This window comes from Hyperolius riggenbachi, chromosome 3, assembly GCF_040937935.1.
Source record: "Hyperolius riggenbachi isolate aHypRig1 chromosome 3, aHypRig1.pri, whole genome shotgun sequence".
NCBI lineage: Eukaryota > Metazoa > Chordata > Amphibia > Anura > Hyperoliidae > Hyperolius > Hyperolius riggenbachi.
This window is the reverse complement of record NC_090648.1, coordinates 281,877,528-281,900,557: the sequence shown is the minus strand read 5'-3', so window position 1 is coordinate 281,900,557 and position 23,030 is coordinate 281,877,528. Positions and strand designations below refer to the sequence as shown.

At 44.6% G+C, this 23,030-nt stretch overlaps 2 protein-coding genes across 3 annotated transcripts in view; both read right to left on the bottom strand.

Moving 5' to 3' along the window:
• The window catches only part of AASS (aminoadipate-semialdehyde synthase), a 113,410-nt gene extending 90,882 nt beyond the window's left edge, over nt 1-22,528 (bottom strand). Inside the window, exon 1 of the mRNA XM_068276395.1 lies at nt 22,442-22,528. The gene's annotated coding sequence lies outside the window, so the exon portion shown is untranslated. The remainder of the gene's footprint in view (nt 1-22,441) is intronic.
• Nucleotides 14,297-22,525, bottom strand: ANAPC13 (anaphase promoting complex subunit 13). 2 transcript variants are annotated; one of them, XM_068276397.1, is made up of 2 exons: nt 22,442-22,525; nt 14,297-14,762 (listed from the first exon to the last, which is right to left on the bottom strand). In XM_068276397.1, exon 2 carries the CDS (start codon nt 14,747-14,749, stop codon nt 14,528-14,530), a length of 222 nt encoding a protein of 73 aa, XP_068132498.1. In that variant the 5' UTR covers nt 14,750-14,762; nt 22,442-22,525; the 3' UTR covers nt 14,297-14,527. The 2 variants fall into 2 exon arrangements, with proteins under 2 accessions (XP_068132498.1, XP_068132497.1); XM_068276396.1 differs by lacking the exon at nt 22,442-22,525 and adding an exon at nt 18,049-18,074.
• Nucleotides 22,529-23,030: the final 502 nt, after the last annotated feature.

Here is a 23,030-nt window from a genome sequence, read left to right as displayed (position 1 = left end):
TACAAAGTGTATGTTTAACACGCAGGGATTTGTTCCTCAAGATGGCTGCATATTAGTAAGGGAATATGCCCCAAAGAGGTTACATAGCACTGGATTACCATCCTGTTGTATCTTGAACTTACCGGTACATAGCTGCTCAAAGTCAGAGGTAAATGCCATTTTTATGAAAGCAGGCCACTAAAGTAACCCATATTTTTATATCTTAAAGAGAACCCGAGGTGGGTTTGAAGAATATTATCTGCATACAGAGGCTGGATCTGCCTATACAACCCAGCCTCTGTTGCTATCCCAAACCCCCCTTAGGTCCCCCTGCACTCTGCAATCCCTCATAAATCACAGCCACGCTGCTGACAAACAGCTTGTCAGAGCTGGCTGTGTTTATCTCTATAGTGTCAGTCTGCTGCTCTCCCCGCCTCCTGCAGAACTCAAGTCGCCGCCTGCATCCCTTCCCTCCCTGCTGATTGGAGGGAAGGGACGGGGGCAGGGACCGGAGCTATGCAGGAGGCGGGGGAGCAGCTGAGACTGACACTACAGATGTAAACACAGCCTCACAGCATGGCTGTGATTTATGAGGGATTGCAGAGTGCAGGGGGACCTTAGTGGGGTTTGGGATAGCAACAGAGGCTGAGCTGTATAGGCAGATCCAGCCTCTGTATGCAGATAACATTCTTTAAAGAGACTCCATAACAAAAATTGCATCCTGTTTTTTATCATCCTACAAGTTCCAAAAGCTATTCTAATGTGTTCTGGCTTACTGCAGCACTTTCTACTATCACAGTCTCTGTAATAAATCAATGTATCTTTCCCCTGTCAGACTTGTCGGCCTGTGTCTGGAAGGCTGCCAAGTTCTTCAGTGTTGTGAATCTGCTATGAACTCCCCCTTCCAGGCCCCTCTATGCACACTGCCTGTGTATTATTTAGATTAGGGCAGCTTCTCTCTTCTCTCTTATCTTTTACAAGCTGGATAAATCGTCCTCTGAGCTGGCTGGGCTTTCACATACTGAGGACTTACAGACAAAGGCAAAGCTGTTTACAGGAAGAAACGAGCAGCCTGAAACTTCAGTGCATGAGAACTGCAGGGGGAAAGAAACACATAAATGATCTCTTGAGATTCAAAAGGAAGGGTGTATACAGCCTGCTTGTGTATGGATGTATTTTCTATGTGTGGACATACTGTACATCAACCTACTTCCTGTTTTGGTGGCCATTTTGTTTGTTTATAAACAAACTTTTAAAAACTGTTTTTAACCACTTTTAATGCGGCGAGGAGCGGCAAAATTGTGACAGAGGGTAATAGGAGATGTCCCCTAACGCACTGGTAGGTTTACTTTTGTGCGATTTAAACAATACAGATTCTCTTTAAACACACGTCGGGTTCTCTTTAATATCAGTTCCTAAATTTCACAACAAACTACAAATTATGCGGTACCATGCGTTGCAGCATGTGTTACTGGAAGCCGCTAATTTTGAAATTCATTGAAGTGTGCCACATGCATATCGCAATGGATTCGGTATGAAATTACCCTTAGGCCCTGTTTACACTTAATCAGTTGCTCTCAGTTATAACTGAAAGGGAAACTGATTTTCAAAGTAAGTCCAATGTTTTCCTATGGCACCTTTCACACTTAACACGTTTTAACTGAATTTTTTTCACAATGCATTGATATTGAGAAGAAAAAAAAACGCGTACCAACTGATTACCGGTAAGTGTAAACGGGGCCTTAGAGTATTTGAAAATAAGGAAAATCCTAAGATTTCCCCATGAGGAGATGTCAGATCTATCATATTTGCACCACCTACTGTAAGTGACAGTGACATAGGAAAGAAGTCATACAGTATATAGAGCATTTGACTCTGGGAAAATCTTACATACACATGTATTTTTAATTTTACCATTTTTCATGATAGTGGTCCTTAAAAGCAAAATTTCGCTTTTGTTAAAAACAACAATAAAAAAATAGTATGACACATATCAGTGGTACGCAAAGCATATTTTTCATGCCAAATAAAGTACAGACTGCCCATTAATTGCTCTAGAGACGCATCTCTTCCTGCATGTGTAATTAGCTGAATACATCAGTTGTAACTCGAGGGCCCTTTTCCACTAGCTTCGAAAGAGGATCACATCTGTTTTGCTGATCACTCATTTCCATAGCCTGCTTTGCTCATTTCCACTAGCACACTTCCATTTTTACTTGAACACAATTGTTGGCCTGTGCAATTCTCGGTGCAAACATATTTCGATTCCCATGGCTGCACGGTGCAATCGCACCAGGTGGAAAAGGCAGCTTGTGCAATCGCAGCGCTTGTGATCACACTTGCTAGTGGAAAAGGGCCCTGAAAAGCATCAACTAGTGCTAAACAGGAAACGGGCACACCAACATTTATACTGTTGCCATGAAGACTTATCTCTTAAGTGGCTGTCTCTAGATACAAACATTGCTGTAAATAGTAATAGAATAGGATAAAGCATCTTAGTGCTAAACTGAGGACTTGGTTAAACTGAACTTGGGATATCGCTGTTGCATTGCCGCCTGATTTTTTTTTAGTTATAAAAAGCACTTTTTGTTTTTAAAAAATCCAGGTGGCAGGCTTTGTCAGCCAATGTAAATAATGTGCAAATCTCTTTGTTTCCTTTTTGCAATGAAAGCTTGTTGTGGAGCTAGCCAGTCAGCAGACCTACCATCAGATTTATGAAAAGTTGGATCTGAAACGATGAATGAAAAATCTCTTGCATGTAAAGATCTGCACAGGTGCAGTGGCGTAGCTAAGGAGCTGTGAGCCCCGATGCAAGTTTTACAATGGGGCCCCCCCAGCACTCTATACATAGCAATTGATACGGCGCACCAAAACCTGCCAATGGCAAACACAGTGTCAGAGGTGCAAGAAGGGGATGGGGAACAGTTTGTTAATGATTACCACTATTCAAAGTATCTATAGAAGTGATTATTATGAGCACAGGACCAATAGAGAGCTAATACTGTAGTTGAGGGAGGGCCCTTTGGGGCCCCTCTGGCCCAAGGGCCCCGATGCGGTGGCTACCTCTGCAACCCCTATTGCTATGCCCCTGCACAGGTGGTTTTACTTTCTCTCCTGAATCCTCTGCCCTGTAACTGCACCCAACTATGCATGCCTCTATAATGCATGTAGCCATGCCTCTGCCCACCATGACTATAAGCCAACCTCTACATGAACAGAGAGTTGGGATGGAGGGGATTCAGTTCCAGTACTGTGGTAGGGTTTCCATAAGGAGCAATATGTATTGTCAGTATCCACCTTAGACTCATTTTTCAAAACAAATTCAAGATGGTGGTAATGCTGCATAGAATGTAAGCATACCAATAGCCGTTTCAGTATCCAAACTAACAAAAGCATGCTTTAATGTGATCTCTGTCGACAAAACAGCGCGATTACCATGATACATATAGAACACACAAGAGACCTTATTCTATGATTCCATCAATCTGCTGGATGTTACTTATTTTATTTTTTTAAAGCCTGTAATTGCTGCTATTTATCACTTTGCTGAGTTAGGCTTTTTTGCACCTCTAGAGCTCTTGTTTGGAGCCTTAACCATGTGTTTCCTGTTCCATATTACAGTATAATCTCATTACAGTAAGCTCCAAGGGACCAGGAAAAGTGGTTTACTATAATCAGAAATTGTCCTAGAAATGGCCCAGAATGCCCTGGCACATTCTCTGCTGCATAGGCCCAACTCTGTCCTCCCATTGGAGGTACAGTACAAGCACATTAGGGCTGCATAGCCAGGCTGGACAAATCACTGGTACAGTATCCAGGGCTCCATAAATATTGCAGCAGTCACTGAATAGAAGTAGCCACTAACTTCCTGTAAGTGGCCCCAATACCTCTGCAGGCGAGACTTGCGGCACGTGTCCTGCAAAACTTTCTGCTCACACTTGAGACAATCATGAAGCCTCTCTTCAAATTGCAGCCAATCATTATGTGAGTGATTCCGATACCTCTGTTGCCTGTACTTGCACTCTCCTCAGTATTGCAGCGAGTAGGCTCACTCTGATCCGCACTACAAATGATAGCATGTACTGCGCTCCACACGCTACCAGGAGCGTCATCGCTAACAAGGGAAGACATACCTGGGAGTGCGTACAATCCTGTGGGCGGACTGTGATGATACTTTTATCAGTAAATGCAAAGTGGAAGTGGTAACGCTGCATCCTGTTTTGTTTAAGTTCACATTATTCCTCATTTTTCCCAAGGCTGCTTATTTGTACAGTACTGTATATCCAGTGCCATTCTTCTTGTCTTACAAATGTTATTAGGCATCAACTCGCCTGCAACCAGCCTGAAGAGAGCAGCTGACCATGGGTTTCACACTGACATATTATGCCCATGCCGCCCACTGTTTACTATATCCAGAATCAGTATCACGTAGGGGCCAAAATCCATGTTTTATAATATCAGAAATATTATATACCAGAAGTTGCTTCCATAAATTTATAATAGGGATTGGCCGGGACCAGGAGAGGAAGTTTACTTTACCCAAATGTTTACTATATCAGAGTTTATTACAAGATTATACTTGTACTTATTTAAAATGCACACACTTTATATTTCTGTGGACTGTGACACTCCTTTGTGCATTTTATTAGCGTATAAATACTTAGGTGTGTAAATAAGGTACCAACTGCTTTTCTCCATTTAAATGAGTGAGAGACTGTCTCTAGATGAGTGATTAAAGCAACTAGTAATGAGGTAAAAAGAATATAATTCAATTATTTATGACCTTTTCTAGGGGTATCAACCATCAAACTCCCAGTGCCCCAAAGTCAGAGCTTGATGTGCATTGTAATGGGTGAAATAAGTATTTGATCTCCTATCAAGAGAAGACTTAGTACTTGGTGGCAAACCCCTTGCTGGCAAACACAGGAGTTGGATGTTTCTTGGAGATGGCCACCAGGTTTGCACACAGGAGGGGTTTTGGTTCACTCATCTTTGAAGTCAGTAAAGTTTTGAGCAGGGCTGTGGAGTCGGTCCAAACATCCACCGACTCCTCAGTTTAGGATTCCACCGACTCTGACTCCTCTAATTTGCATATTACAATTTTGTTGATTAACAGTATGTAACGTGAAATTCGTCTCTTAACTGCCAATGCTTAGGAATTTTACAAGACAACTGAAGTGAGAAGGATATGTAGACTACTATATTTATTCCCTTTTAGACTAAAACTAGTCCTTGATAAGAGTACTGGTACTTGTAAAAGGTACAAACCGGAACAAAGAACATCTATAAGGCCCTAGGCAATGTAACCGTGGGTACATGTAAGAATGATGTGCAGGTACTCTGCAGGGGAATGAGGAGATTCTTCCTCTATTACACATTCTACATGCACAATCTGAACCAGGTTTATGGGTGATAGACAACACCTCTGTTCAATGTGCACAACATTCTCAGTGGATTCCCTGCAGCTCTGTGGGGAGTGCATATGTAGAGTATAGTACTACTGTGTAACAAAGTAAACCTGAGACAGATGAAATTAAAGTTTTATACATACCTGGGGCTTCCTCCAGCCCCCTTCAGGCTAATCAGTCCCTCGCTGTCCTCCTCCGCCACCTGGATCTTCTGCTATGAGTCCAGGTACTTGAGCCAGTGTGGTGTAGTGCGCATGCACACATTCCGCCGCCGGGAGCGTACTACACCTGCACAGCACTATTGCGCAGGTGCAGAATGCTCCTGGCTGTGGAAGCGGCACGTAGCCAGACTGTGCTGACTGGCTGAATTACCAGGACTCATAGCAGAAGATCCAGTTGGTGGAGGTGGACAGCGAGGGACTAATTAGCCTGAAGGGGGCTGGAAGAAGCCCCAGGTATGTATAACACTTTTCTTTTCATACGTCTCAGGTACCCTTTAATTTGTAGTCACCAAACCAAATTTTAACAACATATCAAATTATTTGATTTCATGAGTAAAGAGAGTGCATACATTTGCATAATCCAGCAGCAATGCAGAATTATTTCCATCTCATTGACCGTCTCTATTAGTGACACGGCTATACATCAGGCTTTATACTTACAGCATAGATGTTATTTAGTATATATAAGAGATTCCTGTGTACATATCATATATATACAGTCACAATCAGATGTGTATATCTGACTTTAAAAATACGGGGACTGCTTTATTGAAGCAGCACAAGTAACTAATTTTGATTGGTTTATTTCATTTTTGTGGACTGAGCACAGCTATTACTGTATATATACATTATTTTTAATGACTATTATCTGAGAAATAGAACATTTTATCATATTTTCTATTTTAATTACAGTTACAAATTCATTAGGAGTCAGTGCATTTTTTCCCCGACTCCAACTCCAGGCACCCAAAATTGCTCCGACTCCACAGCCCTGGTTTTGAGGCTGATGTTTGACAACTACCTTCAAGTGAACCCGAGGTAAGTGGGATATGGAGGCTGCCATATTTGTTTCCTTTTAAATAATACCAGTTGCCTGGCAGTCCTGCTGGTCTATCTGGCTGCAGTAGTATCTGAATAACATCAGAAACAAGCATGCAGCTAATCTTGACACCTGATCTGCCTATGCTTGTTCAGGGTCTATGGCTGAAAGTATTAAGAGGCAGAGGATCAGCAGGACAGTCAGGCAACTGGTATTGCTTCAAAGTCAATAAACATGGCAGCCTTCACATAACTCTCACCTCAGGTTCACATTCTGCTCCCTCTACAGATTTTCTATCAGATAAAGCTCTGTTGACAGGCTAGACCAGGGGTCAGGAACCTTTTTGGCTGAGAGCCATAAACGCCACATATTTTTAAATGAAATTCCGTGAGAGCCATACAATACAGTATGTTTCAAACTGGGACAGTAGGGCTCACGTTCCTGTTGCTATGGTGATGTGTATACAGTTGATCCTCCGGACAGCAGAAGTGTAAAACACGTCTTCAGCTTCTCTAGGGTTTCAACAACATCAGTAATTTCCCAGAGGGTCAGACAGGAGAAATACCGACTAACAGCTTGTACAATTAGCTAGCTGACTTGGGGGTTGATTCCCTTTGTAGGACGAGATCCCCGCACTTTAGCCCAATAGGCTGCTTGTCAAGTGACAGACAGCCTATTGGGCCAGTCAAAGTGCTGGGATCTCGTCCTACAAAGTCACTGGACCTAACAGGATCCAGGGTGGGACAATTGGAACAGGCGTTCATTCAGGGGGAGTGCGAGTAAGTTTGTAGTGCATGCTACAGCAGTAGGGTGCCTACTTTGAAAATGTTATTTGCGCTGCCACACTCAGCTGCGCTGCTTGAGCAATGTAGCTTAGTGACTCAAAACCTACTGATTTGTATGTGAGCCAGATGTAGCCATCAAAAGAGCCACATATGGCTCCCGAGCCATAGGTTCCCTACCCCTGGGCTAGACCATTACAGGAGCTTCATGTGTTTCTTCTTGAGCCACTGCTTTGTTGCCCTGGCAGTGTGTTTTTTGTCACTGTCATGCTAGGAGACTCAACCTTGAACCATTTTCAGTGTTCTGCCTGAGAAACGTTAAGGTTCATTAGCTCCTCAATGCAGTGTCCTGCAGTTGTCCCTGTACCCTTAGAACAGTCATCTGCAAACGTGGCTCTCCAGCTGTTAAGGAACTACAAGTCCCACAATGCATTTGCCTTTATGAATCATGACTGTGGCTCTCAGACTCCTGCAGTGCATTGTGGGACTTGTAGTTCCTTAACAGCTGGAGAGCCAAGTTTGCCTATCACTGCCTTAGAAGAAAAGCTTCAAAGCAAAATGTTTCCACTTTCATGGTTGACTGTGGGGAGGGTGTTTTTAGAGTTTTACTCAGTATTTTTCTTACTCCAAACACAGCTGTTCAAGCTGATTCCAAAGAGCTCTATTTGGTATCATCAGGGCTGGATTACCATAAGGCACATGCCTACAGGCGCCTGATGATGGAAAGGTGTCTCACTCCCCTTCCCCAGCTCCTCCCTCCCTATGCAGAGTTCTGAGTAGAGCATGAATGAGAGATTACTCACCCAGCTCTCATTCCACTGACTAGATCTCCCTTAAGCCTGGGGCACCACTGGCTATTTAATACTGAGCGTACCTAATGCTACGGGACACCCATAGCTGCCTATGACAGGCAAGGGAAGTAAGGGAGAAGTGACAGCTAGGCCAGCAAGCACATGTGCAGTGCTGTGCAGTAAAGGCTAGTAGGTTCATGGAGGGTGAAGTCTAGGGTGCCAGGACATCTGTGCCTATAGGTTCCTGTGATGTAAATCCAGGCCTGGGTATCATCATCTGACCACAGCACTTTCTCCCAGGCCTTTTCTAAATTAGTTTTCACTAGTAAACGTATCAAAGACTAACCTAATAACAAAAATTAGATACATATCTAGGAAGAGGGAAGCATCTGGAGCATCCAGATTCCCACCTTTGCCACATCTGGACCCCCAAAACATATCTGATGAAAGCTTGTCAGATATGTTATCATACCATGCACGAGCCTGGTAGAACTGTGCCTGTGCAAGTATGGGCATGCCTGTGCAGTACGCCAAAGCCACTGTACGCAACCTGCTCCGTGCTACTGAGCAGGCGTGACTGCTTCGTGCAGGTGCTGTATGTCCACGTTCAAGCATGGAGAGGAGTGTGGTCGTAATCATAAAGGGGACCCGGGCAGCAGTGGTGGTCTTTAGGAGGACATGGAAAACCTCCTGAGGATCCAGAGGCTAACCTCTTATTAGGTAAGTATCTAATTATTTTTCTTTAGGTTCCACTGGGGTTCTCTTTAGGATAGGCCTTTGCATATGCAGTCTTGATGCACTAGAGTGCACATGTAAAAACATTTCCCAAGACATTTATTGCTAAATACATACTAGCATATCAAAGTGAGCACACCTTCATATGTGCTGTCCTTTTTTGTCAGCTTCACAAATACTATCAAAGTGATCTGTAGGGGTTGCATACCGAGTTACCTCACTCTGAATCCAATCTGTTCCCAAAAACTATACCTAAGTGATCTCCCACTTAGGCCTCGATTCATAAAAGTGCTGTCGGGAAGGTAACGTCGAGCGGGGAATCACCGCTGTCGGTATTTCCGCCTTCAGGGTGGTAATTCATAAAAATTTTGCTAGTTGTGACAGGCGTGCGGAGATATTCCGCTGTAGGCAGGCGTTAGGCTGTCGGGAGACATGCGGAAACAGGAGAAGCAGGCGGAATCCCTCCGTGCGGTGTTCTCTCTGCAGCTGCTTGGGAGGTCTGTCCCATTCACTGCAATGTATTCCGCACGCTTCTCGCCACATCAGAGGTAGCGGTAATACCCGTCCACATACCGCTACCTCTAATCTTTATGAATTGACATTTGTTACTTTTGCTATGATAATCACCGCGCAAGGCGGTGATTGATCACTCTGCTCGCGAATGTCGGCTTTTCATGCGGAAAAAGCCTTTATGAATACAGATTTTGCTGTGTGGTCGGTAAAGTGAGCAGTTTTCAGCATTTCCGAATGCGGGAATGCTTTATGAATCGAGGCCAAAGTGCCTTACCATTTATTGGGGTGAAAATGACAGCACTTCTCTAGTTAAATATGAAAAAAGGTGATTCTGCTTTGGGTTTTTTTTTCTTCTCTATCACTAGCTCAGCCTCCCAATGCAATGTTGCAGTAGACACTTAAAGTAAACCTCAGATGGGGATACAAAGAAGAAATATACATACCTGGGGCTTCCACCAACCCTCTCAGGCCTAATCGCTTCCTCGCCACTATCCTCCCTCCGCCTCCTGTCTCTTCTGCAACTGGCCATGGAAAGTGCACCAGTCTCGTCTTACTCCTGTTACCTAGAGCATTCCCAGCAGAGGAAGCTCACGTAGCCGGTCTGTGGTGTCGGTACAAAAATCATCCAACTCCAACACCGACTCCTCAGTTTATGAAATCACAGACTCCGACTACCCAACATGTCTCAGCCTGCTTAGCCTAATTCTCACCAGGGCTGTGGATTTGGTACAAAATTCACCCAACTCCGCAGCCCTGTTTACCGGGGCTAGTTGCAGAACAACCAGGCGGCGCATGAGGACAATGAGGGAGCGATCAGGCCGGAGGGGGCTGGAGGACGCCTCCGGAATGTATATTTCATCTTTGTATCCCCATCTCAGGTACAATTTAAAGGGGTTCTGTGGAGTCCTGCAATAAACAAAAACAGACACTTACCTGGGGCTTCTATCAGCCCCCTGTAGCCGTCATGTCCCGCGCCGTCCTCCTCCGATCACTCATCCCCTGCCGCCGGTCCCGGTCTAATTACACGTGTCACGCGTCTGCGTGGCCGTGCACGCTCCCGCACGCGTCTCCGGGAAAGTACAAGAAAACCTCGTACATGCGCAGTAAGCTTCTGGAGATGCATTATTCATCTTGTTAGATGAATAATTGCCTGGTGCTGGCTGCGGGGTACGGGTGATCGTATGAGAACGTCGTGGGACATGACAGCTACAGGGGACTGAGAGAAGCCCCAGGTAAGTGTCTGTTTTTGTTTATTGCAGGACTCCACATAACCCCTTTAAAGGCTACTTTTACACTTCTAGCGTTTTGTTGCATTGTGGTACTCTCCCAGACCGCAACTCATCGCAATTGCAATGTAAGTCTATGGAAACGTACACACTATGGCGGTGCGACGGAAGTAGAGAAAAATGCAAATCAGCCACAAACTCTTGCAGTGCGTGGTTGCATGGTCTGTGCCTACTGCATGGATTACGCAGCAATGCAAGTCTATGAGGATGCAGTAAGTTATGTACTTCCTGTCCAGCAGCCAACAGGTTACTGAGCGGAGGGCAGCGCTACACATATCACCCTGTTGGCGCACATCTGATGCAGGGTATTCTGCATGGGGGAATGGTGAAGAACAATTGACCTGTTCCATGCTCTCCTGACGCAAGACAATTGCACTGCACCATAGGTAAACGTAGCCTGAATGTACCTGTCTGGCTTCTGCCGGGCAACATCCAGTAGCTTCTTATTGCCAGGCAAGTAGTATTTCCTTTCACAAAACAGATAACATATCCAAGTCTCCCACCGCAATCTGGGGCTAGTGCTGCAACTAGGTTCCTCCTGCTCAATGTGTAATACCACATGTAACTCCTCCCAGTGTCCTTATAAAGGTCATGTGGCTCTTCTCAATCTGCAGTAAGCAACAATTTCGAAGGGCTTGTTCACACCTAGGACGTTTTCGCTATTTTTTAAGCCGGCAATTTGCAAAATCGTCCTGAAAGCGCTTGTGCAATGATTCCCTATGAGAGTGTACACATCTGAGCGGTTTGTTTCCAATCCGCTCAGCAAAGAATTGCCTGTACCATTTTTAGGGCAATGTTGTTACAGTGGAAGGCATAGGAAAAGCGCAAAACGCTCACAAAAAAAAAAAAAAAAAAAAAAATCGCCGGCGTCAGCGATTTCGATTTTAGAGGTGAACAAAACTACTTTATTAAACTTTTATACACACACATTGGGGAGGCTGTGGAAAGGGTAAATGCTTGATTACATAATCAACAGAGAGTACCTAGACAAGAATTGATGAGACTCTAAAGAGCGGTATGTACAATGCTGGTAACAAAAGGACAAACTTGTCAGCAGCAGCACAGAGGAAGCGGATAGAGTCTGCTCTGTGTTCACAGTGAAAGACTGGCTGGCCTTACATTTTAGCTCCTCCCTGACTTCCTCATTTGAGCAATAACGAGATGGAGGAAGGCCTATTTAGTCTAACCAAGCTGGCATCTGACAGTCACACAGAATAAGCATTGTAAATCAGAGTTGCAAGGTAATAAAAAAATGCTTTATGCACAACGTCCAAAGCTATGTGTGTTGAAGACTAAAATAGATTGGGGTAATAATTTTCAGAATATTCAAATTCAGAACCTCGTTCCAAATTCCTGTATCTTTGTACAGTAGAATCCCTTTATAGTAAACTCCAAGGGACCAGGAAAAGTGGTTTACTATATCAGAAGTTTACTATATCAGAAACTGTCATAATCAAGCAAATAAAGTATACTATAGTACTGTCTCTTAATTCAGTCCATAATTAGGAGTCGTTTCTTCTTTTCAACGCTTCAGCAAGCAAGAACAGACAATGTCTCAGTTAGAGCAAAATGCACAGTATTCAACTATGCAGGGAATTTGCGTGCAATAATCATGCAACAGCTTGCACAGGAAGCATAGATCTCACAAGATAATGCAGGTAATGTACTATAGTGTGCTTCTCGGTCCACATTTCTGTGCAGCCTGGATGATACAGTATTGTTGCAGCCATGCACAAGCAAGTCACAGATGACAGGGAATTCCCACAATAATCAAGCAGCAACTTACACAGGAAGCATAGGTCTCACTGGCTGGTGCTTTTGAAGTAGTCCCCACAGGCCCAGAGAAATGCGCAGGTAGAGAGCAGGCTACAATTTGCTGCCAGCCGGCTCATTGGCCTCTGACTGACATATGATGCTTGCACCCACCCACTTTCCACTATAGCCAGATACAGAATATCGCATTGGCTAAAACTAAAGTCTTTTTCTACTTTCACCTGACCCTCTGGTGTAGCGGTATATTCCTTTGGTTACTATCTGGACTCTAGCATTGATTTCCCTGCTCCAAGGTGTCTACTGAATGTGAGTGTAGCAGTCTTTTTCCGAACATCCTGGCTATCATACTGATCCTCTGCCTCTATGCAGCCATGTATATGCATGCTGCAGCCAAAGACATTAACAGGGCTGCCAGACAACTGATATTGTTTACAAATAAATCCGGCAGCAACCAATGCTTCACTTCAGGCTCCCTTTAAAGCACTAGTTGGGGCATATTGTGTGGAATATTTCTCCTTGTCATCGTGTTTGGAATATTAAAATGTGTAACTTTGTTCCAAGTTCTTTCATCATAGCCTGAACTTTGTACATGCACACCACAAAAGGGGGCTGTAACTCACCACCTTGTGTGCTGCCCTCCACATCGCAATCTAGCTCTCACATGCCTCCTGCACAAGGAAAAACTATGAGAGCTGGAATGTGACAGAGCACAGCAGTTAGAGGTGTCAAGGGTGAGTGAACGCCCCCTGCGGCGGTGTGCATGTACAGTATAATCTTTTTATAAACTCTGGTGTACTAAACATTTGGGTATAGTAAACTAAGGTTCAGGTCCCAGCCAAGCCCCATCATAAGCATATTGGGAGTAGCACTTGGTATAGTAAACTCTGATATAATAGAAGTTCTGTTCTCGTAAACCTGTTTCTTCAATCCAACATCATAACATACAGATAAAATCTCACGCGTATCGTAGAGAGGAATGGATCCTTAATCATAATTTACAATTACATGTGTTGCACAGATTATACAGGAGGGTAGACACTCCCATGGGTGTCACCTGTAATCTTAAAGAGACATACAAGGTATTTTAAATGATATAACATACTTTCCTTGCTTGTGTCACGATTGTCTATAATATTGTACTCGATTGGATGCATAAGATATCTGATGCAGTTTCTCTGTGTTTTTACAGTTATATTGTGACATTTCACTTTTTTTACGTGATGTATTGTATTGGTTCACACCATTTTTAAAATACCTTGTATGTCTCTTTAAGACCCGGTTCACATCTGCGTTTGCCAACGGAACTGGACCTAATTTTCCAGACTGTTTTGCTCAACGGAAAGTTCTGCAGCTACATAGTAACAAATAGAAAACTGACAGTTTACAGCACACTGGCTGTAAAAACTGACTGTTTTTCCTGATCCTGATGGCCAGATCCGGACAGTCGGCTCCACAAAAAACGCTATGTGAACCGGGCTTAAGATTACAGGTGACATCCGTGGGAGTGCCTACACACCTATATAATCTGTGCGAAACATGTAATTGTAAGCTATGATTAAGGAGCCATACCGCTCTCAGATACGCGTGAGCTTTTATCTGTATGTTATGATTTTGGATTGAAAAATAAAGACATTAAAAAGAAATAAAATGTCAGCCTCCATATTCCTCTCACTTCAGGTGTGCCCTTAGGTTCACAGTGGTGCGTTGTGGTGCAGCGTAATGGCTACATTGTTACTCAGCCTATAGCGGCATTCACAGTGCAGCGCATGTGGTGTGTTATAATGCCACACAGCATTCAGCAAAATGCCCATGCCAGGAGAATGTTTGGCTCCATACTAGTGAGCACTGGCAGAACAACTTGAGAGCCAAAGAGAAGACACATAGGAGTTGTGTGAAGTGGGTTCCAAGCCTTTGCTGCAATACACTGTCCTGGAGCTTTGAACACTTGTTACTTTGAACTCAGATTTTTATTCCACAGTCCTCAGTAATTGTTTTCATTTTTTTTAAATAATTTTTATTTTGACAGTTAAAGACAGTAAGACAAGTACTGATGGCAGGCAGTCAAATAAAGTCCATATTGTTATGGAAGGAGATCACTAAATGAAAGAGCAAGCCTCTATTCTTGGAGAGTAAAACTGCACTGCTAGAAAAATGGAGTGAATATGCCAATTTGGCGATGGATTCCTTAACATCTTGAGTCTCAAAAAGTCTAAATGCATTCAGCTCCCTGACAAAGGAATATTTTCATGCAGATATTGCAAGGCCAGATCGGCCCACTTCATTTCTTGCTCTTTCACTGTCTCTGTTACTCCGTTATCTTGTTCAGGTTCTGGAAGTTCATTCACTGGAACAGTTACATCTTCATATGGCAATTTATCCTCTTTCCAGGCGTCATCAACTAAATCTAAAATCCGACCGTCTCTTTGAATTTCAGCATCCATGGAAGATCTAAAGCTAAAAAGCCAGAAAAAGGTTGTGAGCCTCAGAACTTCTACCACCTTCTAAGCTTTATATACTGGGAGTCCAGCTCCCTGACCTAAAAACAGAAAAACCTTTTGTACGAGCTCAACAAAAAAAAACACTAAGATGGACATAAGATTGGTATATTATTTAATCTCACTATCATCTATATGTGGCTTAACAAATTGGAAATACAGTAACTTTGTCACATTGTTATGGTAGGCCTGCATACTATGTTCAATATTTCCACATACAAGTATAAAAGATTATGTGGGCGAGACCAGCAGGTACCATAAGAGGTACTTATAGAGAACAGGAAGAAACAGTACATGTGAAGGCATGAGCCAGCAAAGATGTGTGTGGCTTTTCAAATAAAATGTTGCAAAATTATACAATTAGGAGTTTAAAGCAATATATACTGTAGTTCCACAAACTAGTATAAGTTTTTTTAAGTGGGAATTTGTTTTGTTATTTTTTTAATGGTGCCTTTGTACAAAGCAAGTGGTGTTTTAGAAGGTTAAAAACCTCCTTGCTCAGACACATCTCACAATGCACTGAGGCTAAAATATATATATTAGAGCTGGAAAATAAAAATCGAATTAAAGATCCAGGAAAAACTTTATTTGAAACTATGGTAGCTCCATTGACAAGCTTGAGGGTTCCGAGCAGTATGTTAGGTATTACTAACTCTGCACTCTTCAGAGAGAACCAGGATGTTGTTCTTGGGATCTGTTGGAGACAGCTGAGGAGTAACAAACCCAAATGTACCTACCATAAGCAGAACCACTTTGGCCTTCACTGTCCACATGCTATCTAGTTCCTCTTTCTGGCCCTGGTACTTCTCTAGCTTTTCATACTCCTGATATTGCTGTTACTTGGCCCTGGTACATCTGCTACCACTAAAGTCTCCTAGAACTTGTCTACTGCCATGAAAGCCAGTACCAGTCTGTCTGGATCTGCACGTTCAACTGGGTTTTAGCTCCATTATTCTCCAAAACGTTCTTGGGTATTTCTTATCTGGACTTGGAAGGGTGTTTGGCCTATCCACTGTGCTAATATTCCTGTACACAATTCCAGCTAGCTAGTTATGCCATTGAGGGCATGTCTATTCCTGCCTAAATCCAACACCCTGCCACTATATGTAGCAGCCTGTACTCATTTTGCAGCACTGGAGTAACAGGTTTGATTACGGGGCCTAACATCACCTGCATACACAGTCTGTTTGTTCTCACAGTGTTTACTTGAGTTTCCACTGAGTAGGCCATAAACATACTGGTATGTTAATTGGCTTTTACCTAAGAAACTAATGCTAGCATGGGGTATAAATACATAGAAACACACACACACACACACAGAATAGCTTACGGACCATGCTTTAGGCTGCTTACACACCAAGACGTTACAGTTAGTGCGCCTGTAACGCTCCCCCAACGCACAGCAATGTAACACAAGTGGGCTGTTCACACAGCCCACGTTGCGTTACATGTAACGCTGCACGTTCTGTGCAAAGTGCAGCATGCTACGGCGTTGGAGCGGCTATAGCCGCGTTAGACTGTTTGCACATGCGCAGTGGGAGGCGGAGGAGGCGGGGAGAGCCAGCTGCAGTAGCCGCGCACATGGCTACTTAATATTCACTGCACTGGCGGGTGCTGATTGGCCGGCGGGACCACGTGATGCGGAGTGTCTCGCTCCGCATCACGTGGTCCCGCTTGCCAATCAGCGCCACTCTGGGAGACATTATAGGACTCGAGCCGCCTAACGCGGCTCACTCTACCGTCGGCTCTTGCAGCACCATACGTTGTGTTAGGTGCACGTTATGCGACCTTAACGTGCCACCTAATGCAACGTCTTGGTGTGCAAGAAGCCTTAAGTGTCCATAGCTCTCCTTAGCTGACCACATGCTAGGAGACCTACAGGAGAAAGTGCTCTACAATGGTTAACTCATTCATACTGTTTTCAAGGCCTCTCTACTCAACCTGCATCTTGGGTTCTTTCTAGTGTGACAGATCACAGCTATAGATCTGGTGCTTAGTGCCTGTTCACATGACGGGTCTTGTCTTGCCATGGCACTTCCTCTAATTTGGTCTTTTGATGTCTGCTGCAGTCTCAGGGATTCTCTCAACAGCTCATCTTTTGTGGCAAACGTACTCACTCCTGGATGATCTAGAATTCGTCCAGTGCATTGACACTTACCAGACCCCACACGTCCTCTTTCCAACTGGTGTGCAGCTACTGGGTGTTATTTTGGAGTTGGGAACCCCCATGCACTGTGAGGAGCTTTTGGGTCTTCACATCAGCAGCCTCAATGCCCTCTCTTGGCTTAAGTCCTAAACCTGCACACATATCCAGTCTTTGTGATTATCTGCACAACATAGTGGCATAGTGGATAGAACACTTGCCTTGCAGCACTAAGGTCTCTGATTTGAAACTGGGCCAAGACACTAACAGTATGGAGTCTGTATGTTCTCCCATGTTCGCCTGAGTTTCCTTCGGATACTACAGATTTTACCCACGTAGGAGACACTGCCTCCTCCCAAAAGCACACTGGTAAAGTCACCAATAATCCCAAAGTTTTCTCCAGCAAAAGATCGGTGCTGAGTGCTCTACAGATTCATTGCTAGCCTAAGCGGCGCATCTGATGCTGTATGGGGTGGGGGAGGGATGATGCACAGCATGGCTACCGGTGGCAGAGTTAGGTGGAGAACAATGCACTTAAGGGATCAATTGAGTGTCATTGTCACTAAAGATCTGGCACTGAGGGTCTCCTGTACACACATTAAATTTACAGCTGAGACTATGCTTAAAGCAGAACTGAAATATTGTTGAAAATATCAATAATAAACATACCACCGGCTTCTCCATTTTTCCCCTTAGACAGTCATGTAATTTTCGCAGCTCCCTGTCGCAATCACCGGATTTTTAATTTCTTCTGGCCTTCCAGGCTCCTGTCAAGACGGCCGCAATCTAGAACTACTTCCATGGCATAATGCGTGTTCACTTGCTGCTGCACCCGTGCACGAGAGGACTCCAGCACTGAGCATGCTCAGTTTCTCCTCTCGTGCACTCAGAACTTTCATCCTGCTTGTTCACGCACGGCGCTGGCTACCCTGCGCTGAATGAACGAGCATCGAGGGGCGGAGAAAGGGAGCAGACGCAAGCAAGAGAGGTCATAAAGACAGCAGAGCTCTGTCAGCTCAGCATCGACTTGTAAGTCGATGATTTTAACGGGCAGAATGGTAACTAAAATGCGCAGAAGTATGTAAACCTTAAAGGGACATACCTACAGTATTCAAGCTTTAAAGTGTGCCGCAGCAGAGTGTCATCAAGCCTGTGCACCTAGATTTAACCAGAGTGTGTATAAGGCTTTAAAAATATATGCATGCAAAACAGTTTGCTTCTTGCCACAGGATCAGTGCAGGTGTTGAGAATACATTACAATCTTCTATTATGTGCAGCCAATTACTCAGGCAATCCACACATCACAAAGAGTACAGATATCATGCATGAAAAGGAGAGCAATTTCAGCCCCAGCACTTTTTAAAAACATTAACTAAAGGTTGCCCCTAGAAGCTTGTGTGTCCCTCCCCGCAGCTCCGCTCTCAGTGGGTCGCCCGGGGTCTCCTCCGTAGTAGCTGCCGGCCTGTCGAGGTCAGCGGCTCCCGAGTCTGTGCAAGCACCCAGCCGTGCCGCTCACGTCGCCAGGAGAGTTCTGCTTCCCTTCTGAAGATGATGCTGCAGACAGCTGCTATACTGCTGTGGTGGCCTAACCTTTACCCCACAAGATCATGCTTCCTGTCCTACACCTTCCCATTACAACCCAGGCTTTGGTTAGAGCACTGGGCAGAAGGAAACAAAACATTCCATATAGTTTATAATTGTTTAAATGTAAATTAAAACCATGGAATATCTAAAAATGTATTTTTAGGTGTAGGATCATAAATACAATGTATCATCCCATCAGTTTATGTTCACCTTGGGTTTGCTTTAAGCTCCAGTACTATAGTATACTTGTGCTTGAGTATGACCATTTCTGATACAGAAAACTTCTAATATAGTAAACCACTTTTCCTGGTCCCTTGGAGTTTGCTATAAAAAAAAAAAGGTATTCTACTGTATTGCAAATGCTGCTAACAGATTGGGCGTGGGAAGTCGTGTGTGCATAGGAACTGATCTAGTAATTCAGTAGGTGTGGCCCAAGTGGTAATGGTGCACACACTTCAGCCTCCCGTCTGAAAGAGGCCTAAGGGTCATTCTGGCTCAATTAAAGTTGTGGTGCATTAAGTGTATGCTTGCATGCTGACTGATGCAGGAGCAATTTAAAGCAGGAAATCTTGGGCTGCATGTACTAAACTGCGTTAAAGGGAAGGTTCAGGGACTGTTTAAAAAAAAATAAAAATCCGCATCCACTTACCTGGGGCTTCCTCCAGCCCGTGGCAGGCAGGAGGTGCCCTCGGCGCCGCTCCGCAGGCTGCCGGTGGTCTCCGGTGGCCGACCCAACCTAGCCAGGCCGGCGGCCAGGTCGGGCTCCTTCCGCGTTCCAAAATGCGCCTCACGGTGGCGCGCTGACGTCATCGGACATCCTCCGGGCTGAGGCGCATTTTGGAACCCGGAAGGAGCCCGACCTGGCCGCCGGCCTGGCCAGGTCGGGTCGGCCACCGGCAGCCTGCGGAGCGGCGCCGAGGGCACCTCCTGCCTGCCACGGGCTGGAGGAAGCCCCAGGTAAGTGGATGCGGATTTTTATTTTTTTTAAACAGTCCCTGAACCTTCCCTTTAAGTAGATCATGATGCATTGTGTCTTAACCGCATGATGAGTAGAGAGTGCATCCCTTTGTTACTGCTGAACTGGTATGATGCAAATACTCCAGTTTTCTGTCAACTGCCACTCACATTAAAGATGCGAGTGGCTTAGGATTGGCTGCATTTTGAAAAGTGGTTTCATGATTGGCTCAAGTGTGAGCAGTAAGGCCTGGTGCACACAGAGTTTTTTAGCAAACCGCAAACATGGGTCCTGCAGCACTTTTGCTGTTTGCTGATGCGTTTCTGCCTCAAAGTATAGGAAAAGTTCAAACTGCTCTGAAAAACGCTAGATCAGAGCTGTTTCAAGGCGTTTTTGTTACATTAGCTGTTCAGTAGCAGCTTCACTGTAACAATATTTGTAATCTGCTACACAAAAATGCTCCAAAAAACACTAGGCATGTTTAGAAAACCTCTCTAAACATGCCTAGAATTGCTCTGAAAATCTGCTTCAAAAACCTCTAGCATTTTGCAGATCTGCTAGCGGTTTTGGTGTGCACTGCGCCTAAGTTTTGCAGGACACAGGCTGCAAGTCCCGCCAGTGGAAGTATCGCAGCCACTCACAGGAATCAATTGGCTGCCTCTATTCAGTGATGGCTGCAATACCGTAGCAGCATTTTGTCCAGCCTGGCTATGCAGCCCTAACGTATACATAATCAAGTATTCCACCAAATGTGCAAGTGCTCGTACTGTACCTTCGATAGGAGGACAGAGTTGGTCTTTTGCAGCAGAGAATATACCAGGGCATTCTGGGCCATTTCTAGGACAATTCCTGATATAGTAAACCACTATTCCTGGTCCCGTGGAGTTCACTATAATGAGTTTATACTGTACTATTAATTAAATGCATCATCATACATACATACACACACACACACAATGGAAGAACTACATAAGTAGTTTGGTCCAGTGAAAAGAGATGGGCTTATAGGTCCGTAAACACGCCGGACTGCAGGCAACGACGGGTCCGTCGTCACCTCCCGCTGGGTGGGCGTTCCAACGGCTGTCCGGCGTGTGTACAGTCTGTCTGCAGACTGATACGGCTGTTTCTGAGCGATCCGCCGGGCGGATCGCTCAGAAACAGCCGTATCAGTCCGCCGACAGACTGTACACATGCCAGACTGTCTGCTGAAAACTCGCCCAGCGGGAGGTGACGACAGACCAGTCGTTGCCTGCAGTTCGGCGTGTGTACGGACCTTAAGTCTACCTTGTGCTGGTGAAAAACTACCACCTTACTGGCTGAGAGGAGTTACTGGAGTTAGTGGCCTTGCAGCCACATTCAATTGCAAAAAGCACACTGTACTTTGCCGATTCAAATTTAATGTATAGTATGTATTAAAAGGCAGTATAAACTAAGGCAATAATCATATTTGCATACAGATTTACTTTAGGCCTCATTCACACCTAAAATCGAAAAAATACAATCGCAAGCATTTTTATGAGCTTTTCCCCCCCCCTCTCCCAGCACTCCACTGCTCTTTTCCAGAGCGGTTTTGTAATTCTTGCGTCAGGAAGTGAACTATTTGACCCGGAAATAAAAAAAATACAATGCATGTATTCTTAAAAACACTCACGCAATCACTGCACAAAGCGATTTTGTGAGCGTTTTGAGTTTTTTCAATACCTTCCATTGAGGCAAAATCACCTAAAAAAGGGTACAGGCACTGCTTTCCTGAGTAGTTCACAAAGAAACCACTCAGCTGTGAACTCTCTTAGGGCCCGTTCTCACTTGAGCGGGATTCACGGGATTCCCGCTCAAGGCAAACCGCTAGCGTTTTTTTAAAAAATGCTACAACATGTAACACATGGCAGTGTTCTCACTGCCGCGTTTGCAGTTAGCGTTAACCACAAGTGTGTTACATGCAGCGGTTTGCGATTAGCAGTTAGCATGCATAGCATCGCTAATCGCTCCAAAACCGCCACAGTTTACAGTTATTTTTCTGCGTTAATCGAGGGAAAAAAATCACTCCCGCAAAACTGGTTTTAGATGTGAACAGGGCCTTAGGGAGTCATTGCACAAGCGTTTTAGGGCGATTTTGAAAATTGCCTGTGCTTGAAAAAAAAATGACAAAAACGCCTTAGTGTGAAGGAGCCCAGAGGTATTCTATGTCTGAGACTTCCTTATTGGTAGGCTGCCAAAAACTTTTCTATCCAGGCATCAGCTTTACAATCTTAAAATCTGCTGCAAAGAACAGTCTCTATTAGGCAATAATCATCATCAAATGAATGCCGCTAGGATCTTACATTGAGGGCTCGTCCAGACTATACGCGCTGCTGTGCGCATTTTGGCAGCACATATAGTGTGCGACACGCAAGAACGGTAGAAGGGCATAGACAGCCCTTCTACCGTTCCCATCATACGCGATTGCGCTATCGCGTGCTGCACGCATTTTTGGAAATCGCAGCGCAGATCCCATTCATTGTAATGAATGGGGTCTGCAGCGCATAGTAGCGCAGATGGCGTGCGATCCAACACGTTGCGTTCCAATCGCACAGCCATCTGCGCTAAATGATGTGAACGAGGCCTTAGTAATAATGCATGAAAATAATTTGCCGCATAAACACCTGATAATCAGCACAGTTTCCATACTAACTACCTCCTAGGATAATTCTGGATTGATTGGTGAGCATGATGGTGGGCCGATTAGAATTCGCAGCAATGTGTAATAGAGCAAGCAATGGGTATCAGTGCAATATAAAAGGAAAGAACACGTGCGGGTTGTGAAGCTTTGTGTTATTATTGTGTGGTGAATGGCAACACACAGGGCGAGGAGGGGGAGGGGTGCTTGAGACAGGCCTTTTAGACACCTGAAGGAAATGACTGATAGTGGAAGGAGCAGGAAGCATGCAGCACACGGGACACAGTTCTGGCGACATACCTGCTCGTGCTGCAGCGATGGGGACAGCCTGATAATGGGATCACCCACAAACCACACAGAACAGGGAGCTCGGAAGCACACTCTGACGCACACGACTTTAAGAGCCTATGACGTGTAAATCGTCTGAACCAATCGGAGCCAATAGGCAAGACACGGCCTTACTCCTCAGCCAATGGAAAGGCTCTCTGGCGCTGGAGCAATATGCACCCGAGTATTTGAAGGCCGAATATTAAACATTACTGCATCCTCTGCATCCCTTTAGACCAGCGTGCTCCCGGCTCCTTCTGCTCGCCTGTGGGTTGTGCGCAATCGGCTTTTGTTGCGCACTTCAATCTAAAATCCAGTTCGCTTATGCACATTGCACAAGTAAAAGTAAAAAGAAGGAACATGCGCTTCTAAAATATCGACTACTTTTAATCAGATGAATCAATACCATAAAATTTATCTAAAAGGATCCTATATTCATAAAAAGCAATCCACAATCATATCACCATACTATCCACACACTCATACACAATAAATGGGTATCATTCATAAAGAGGCTGTCGGTAGTGCGGGAAAACCCCGTTCTTCTCCGCAACCGGTACTT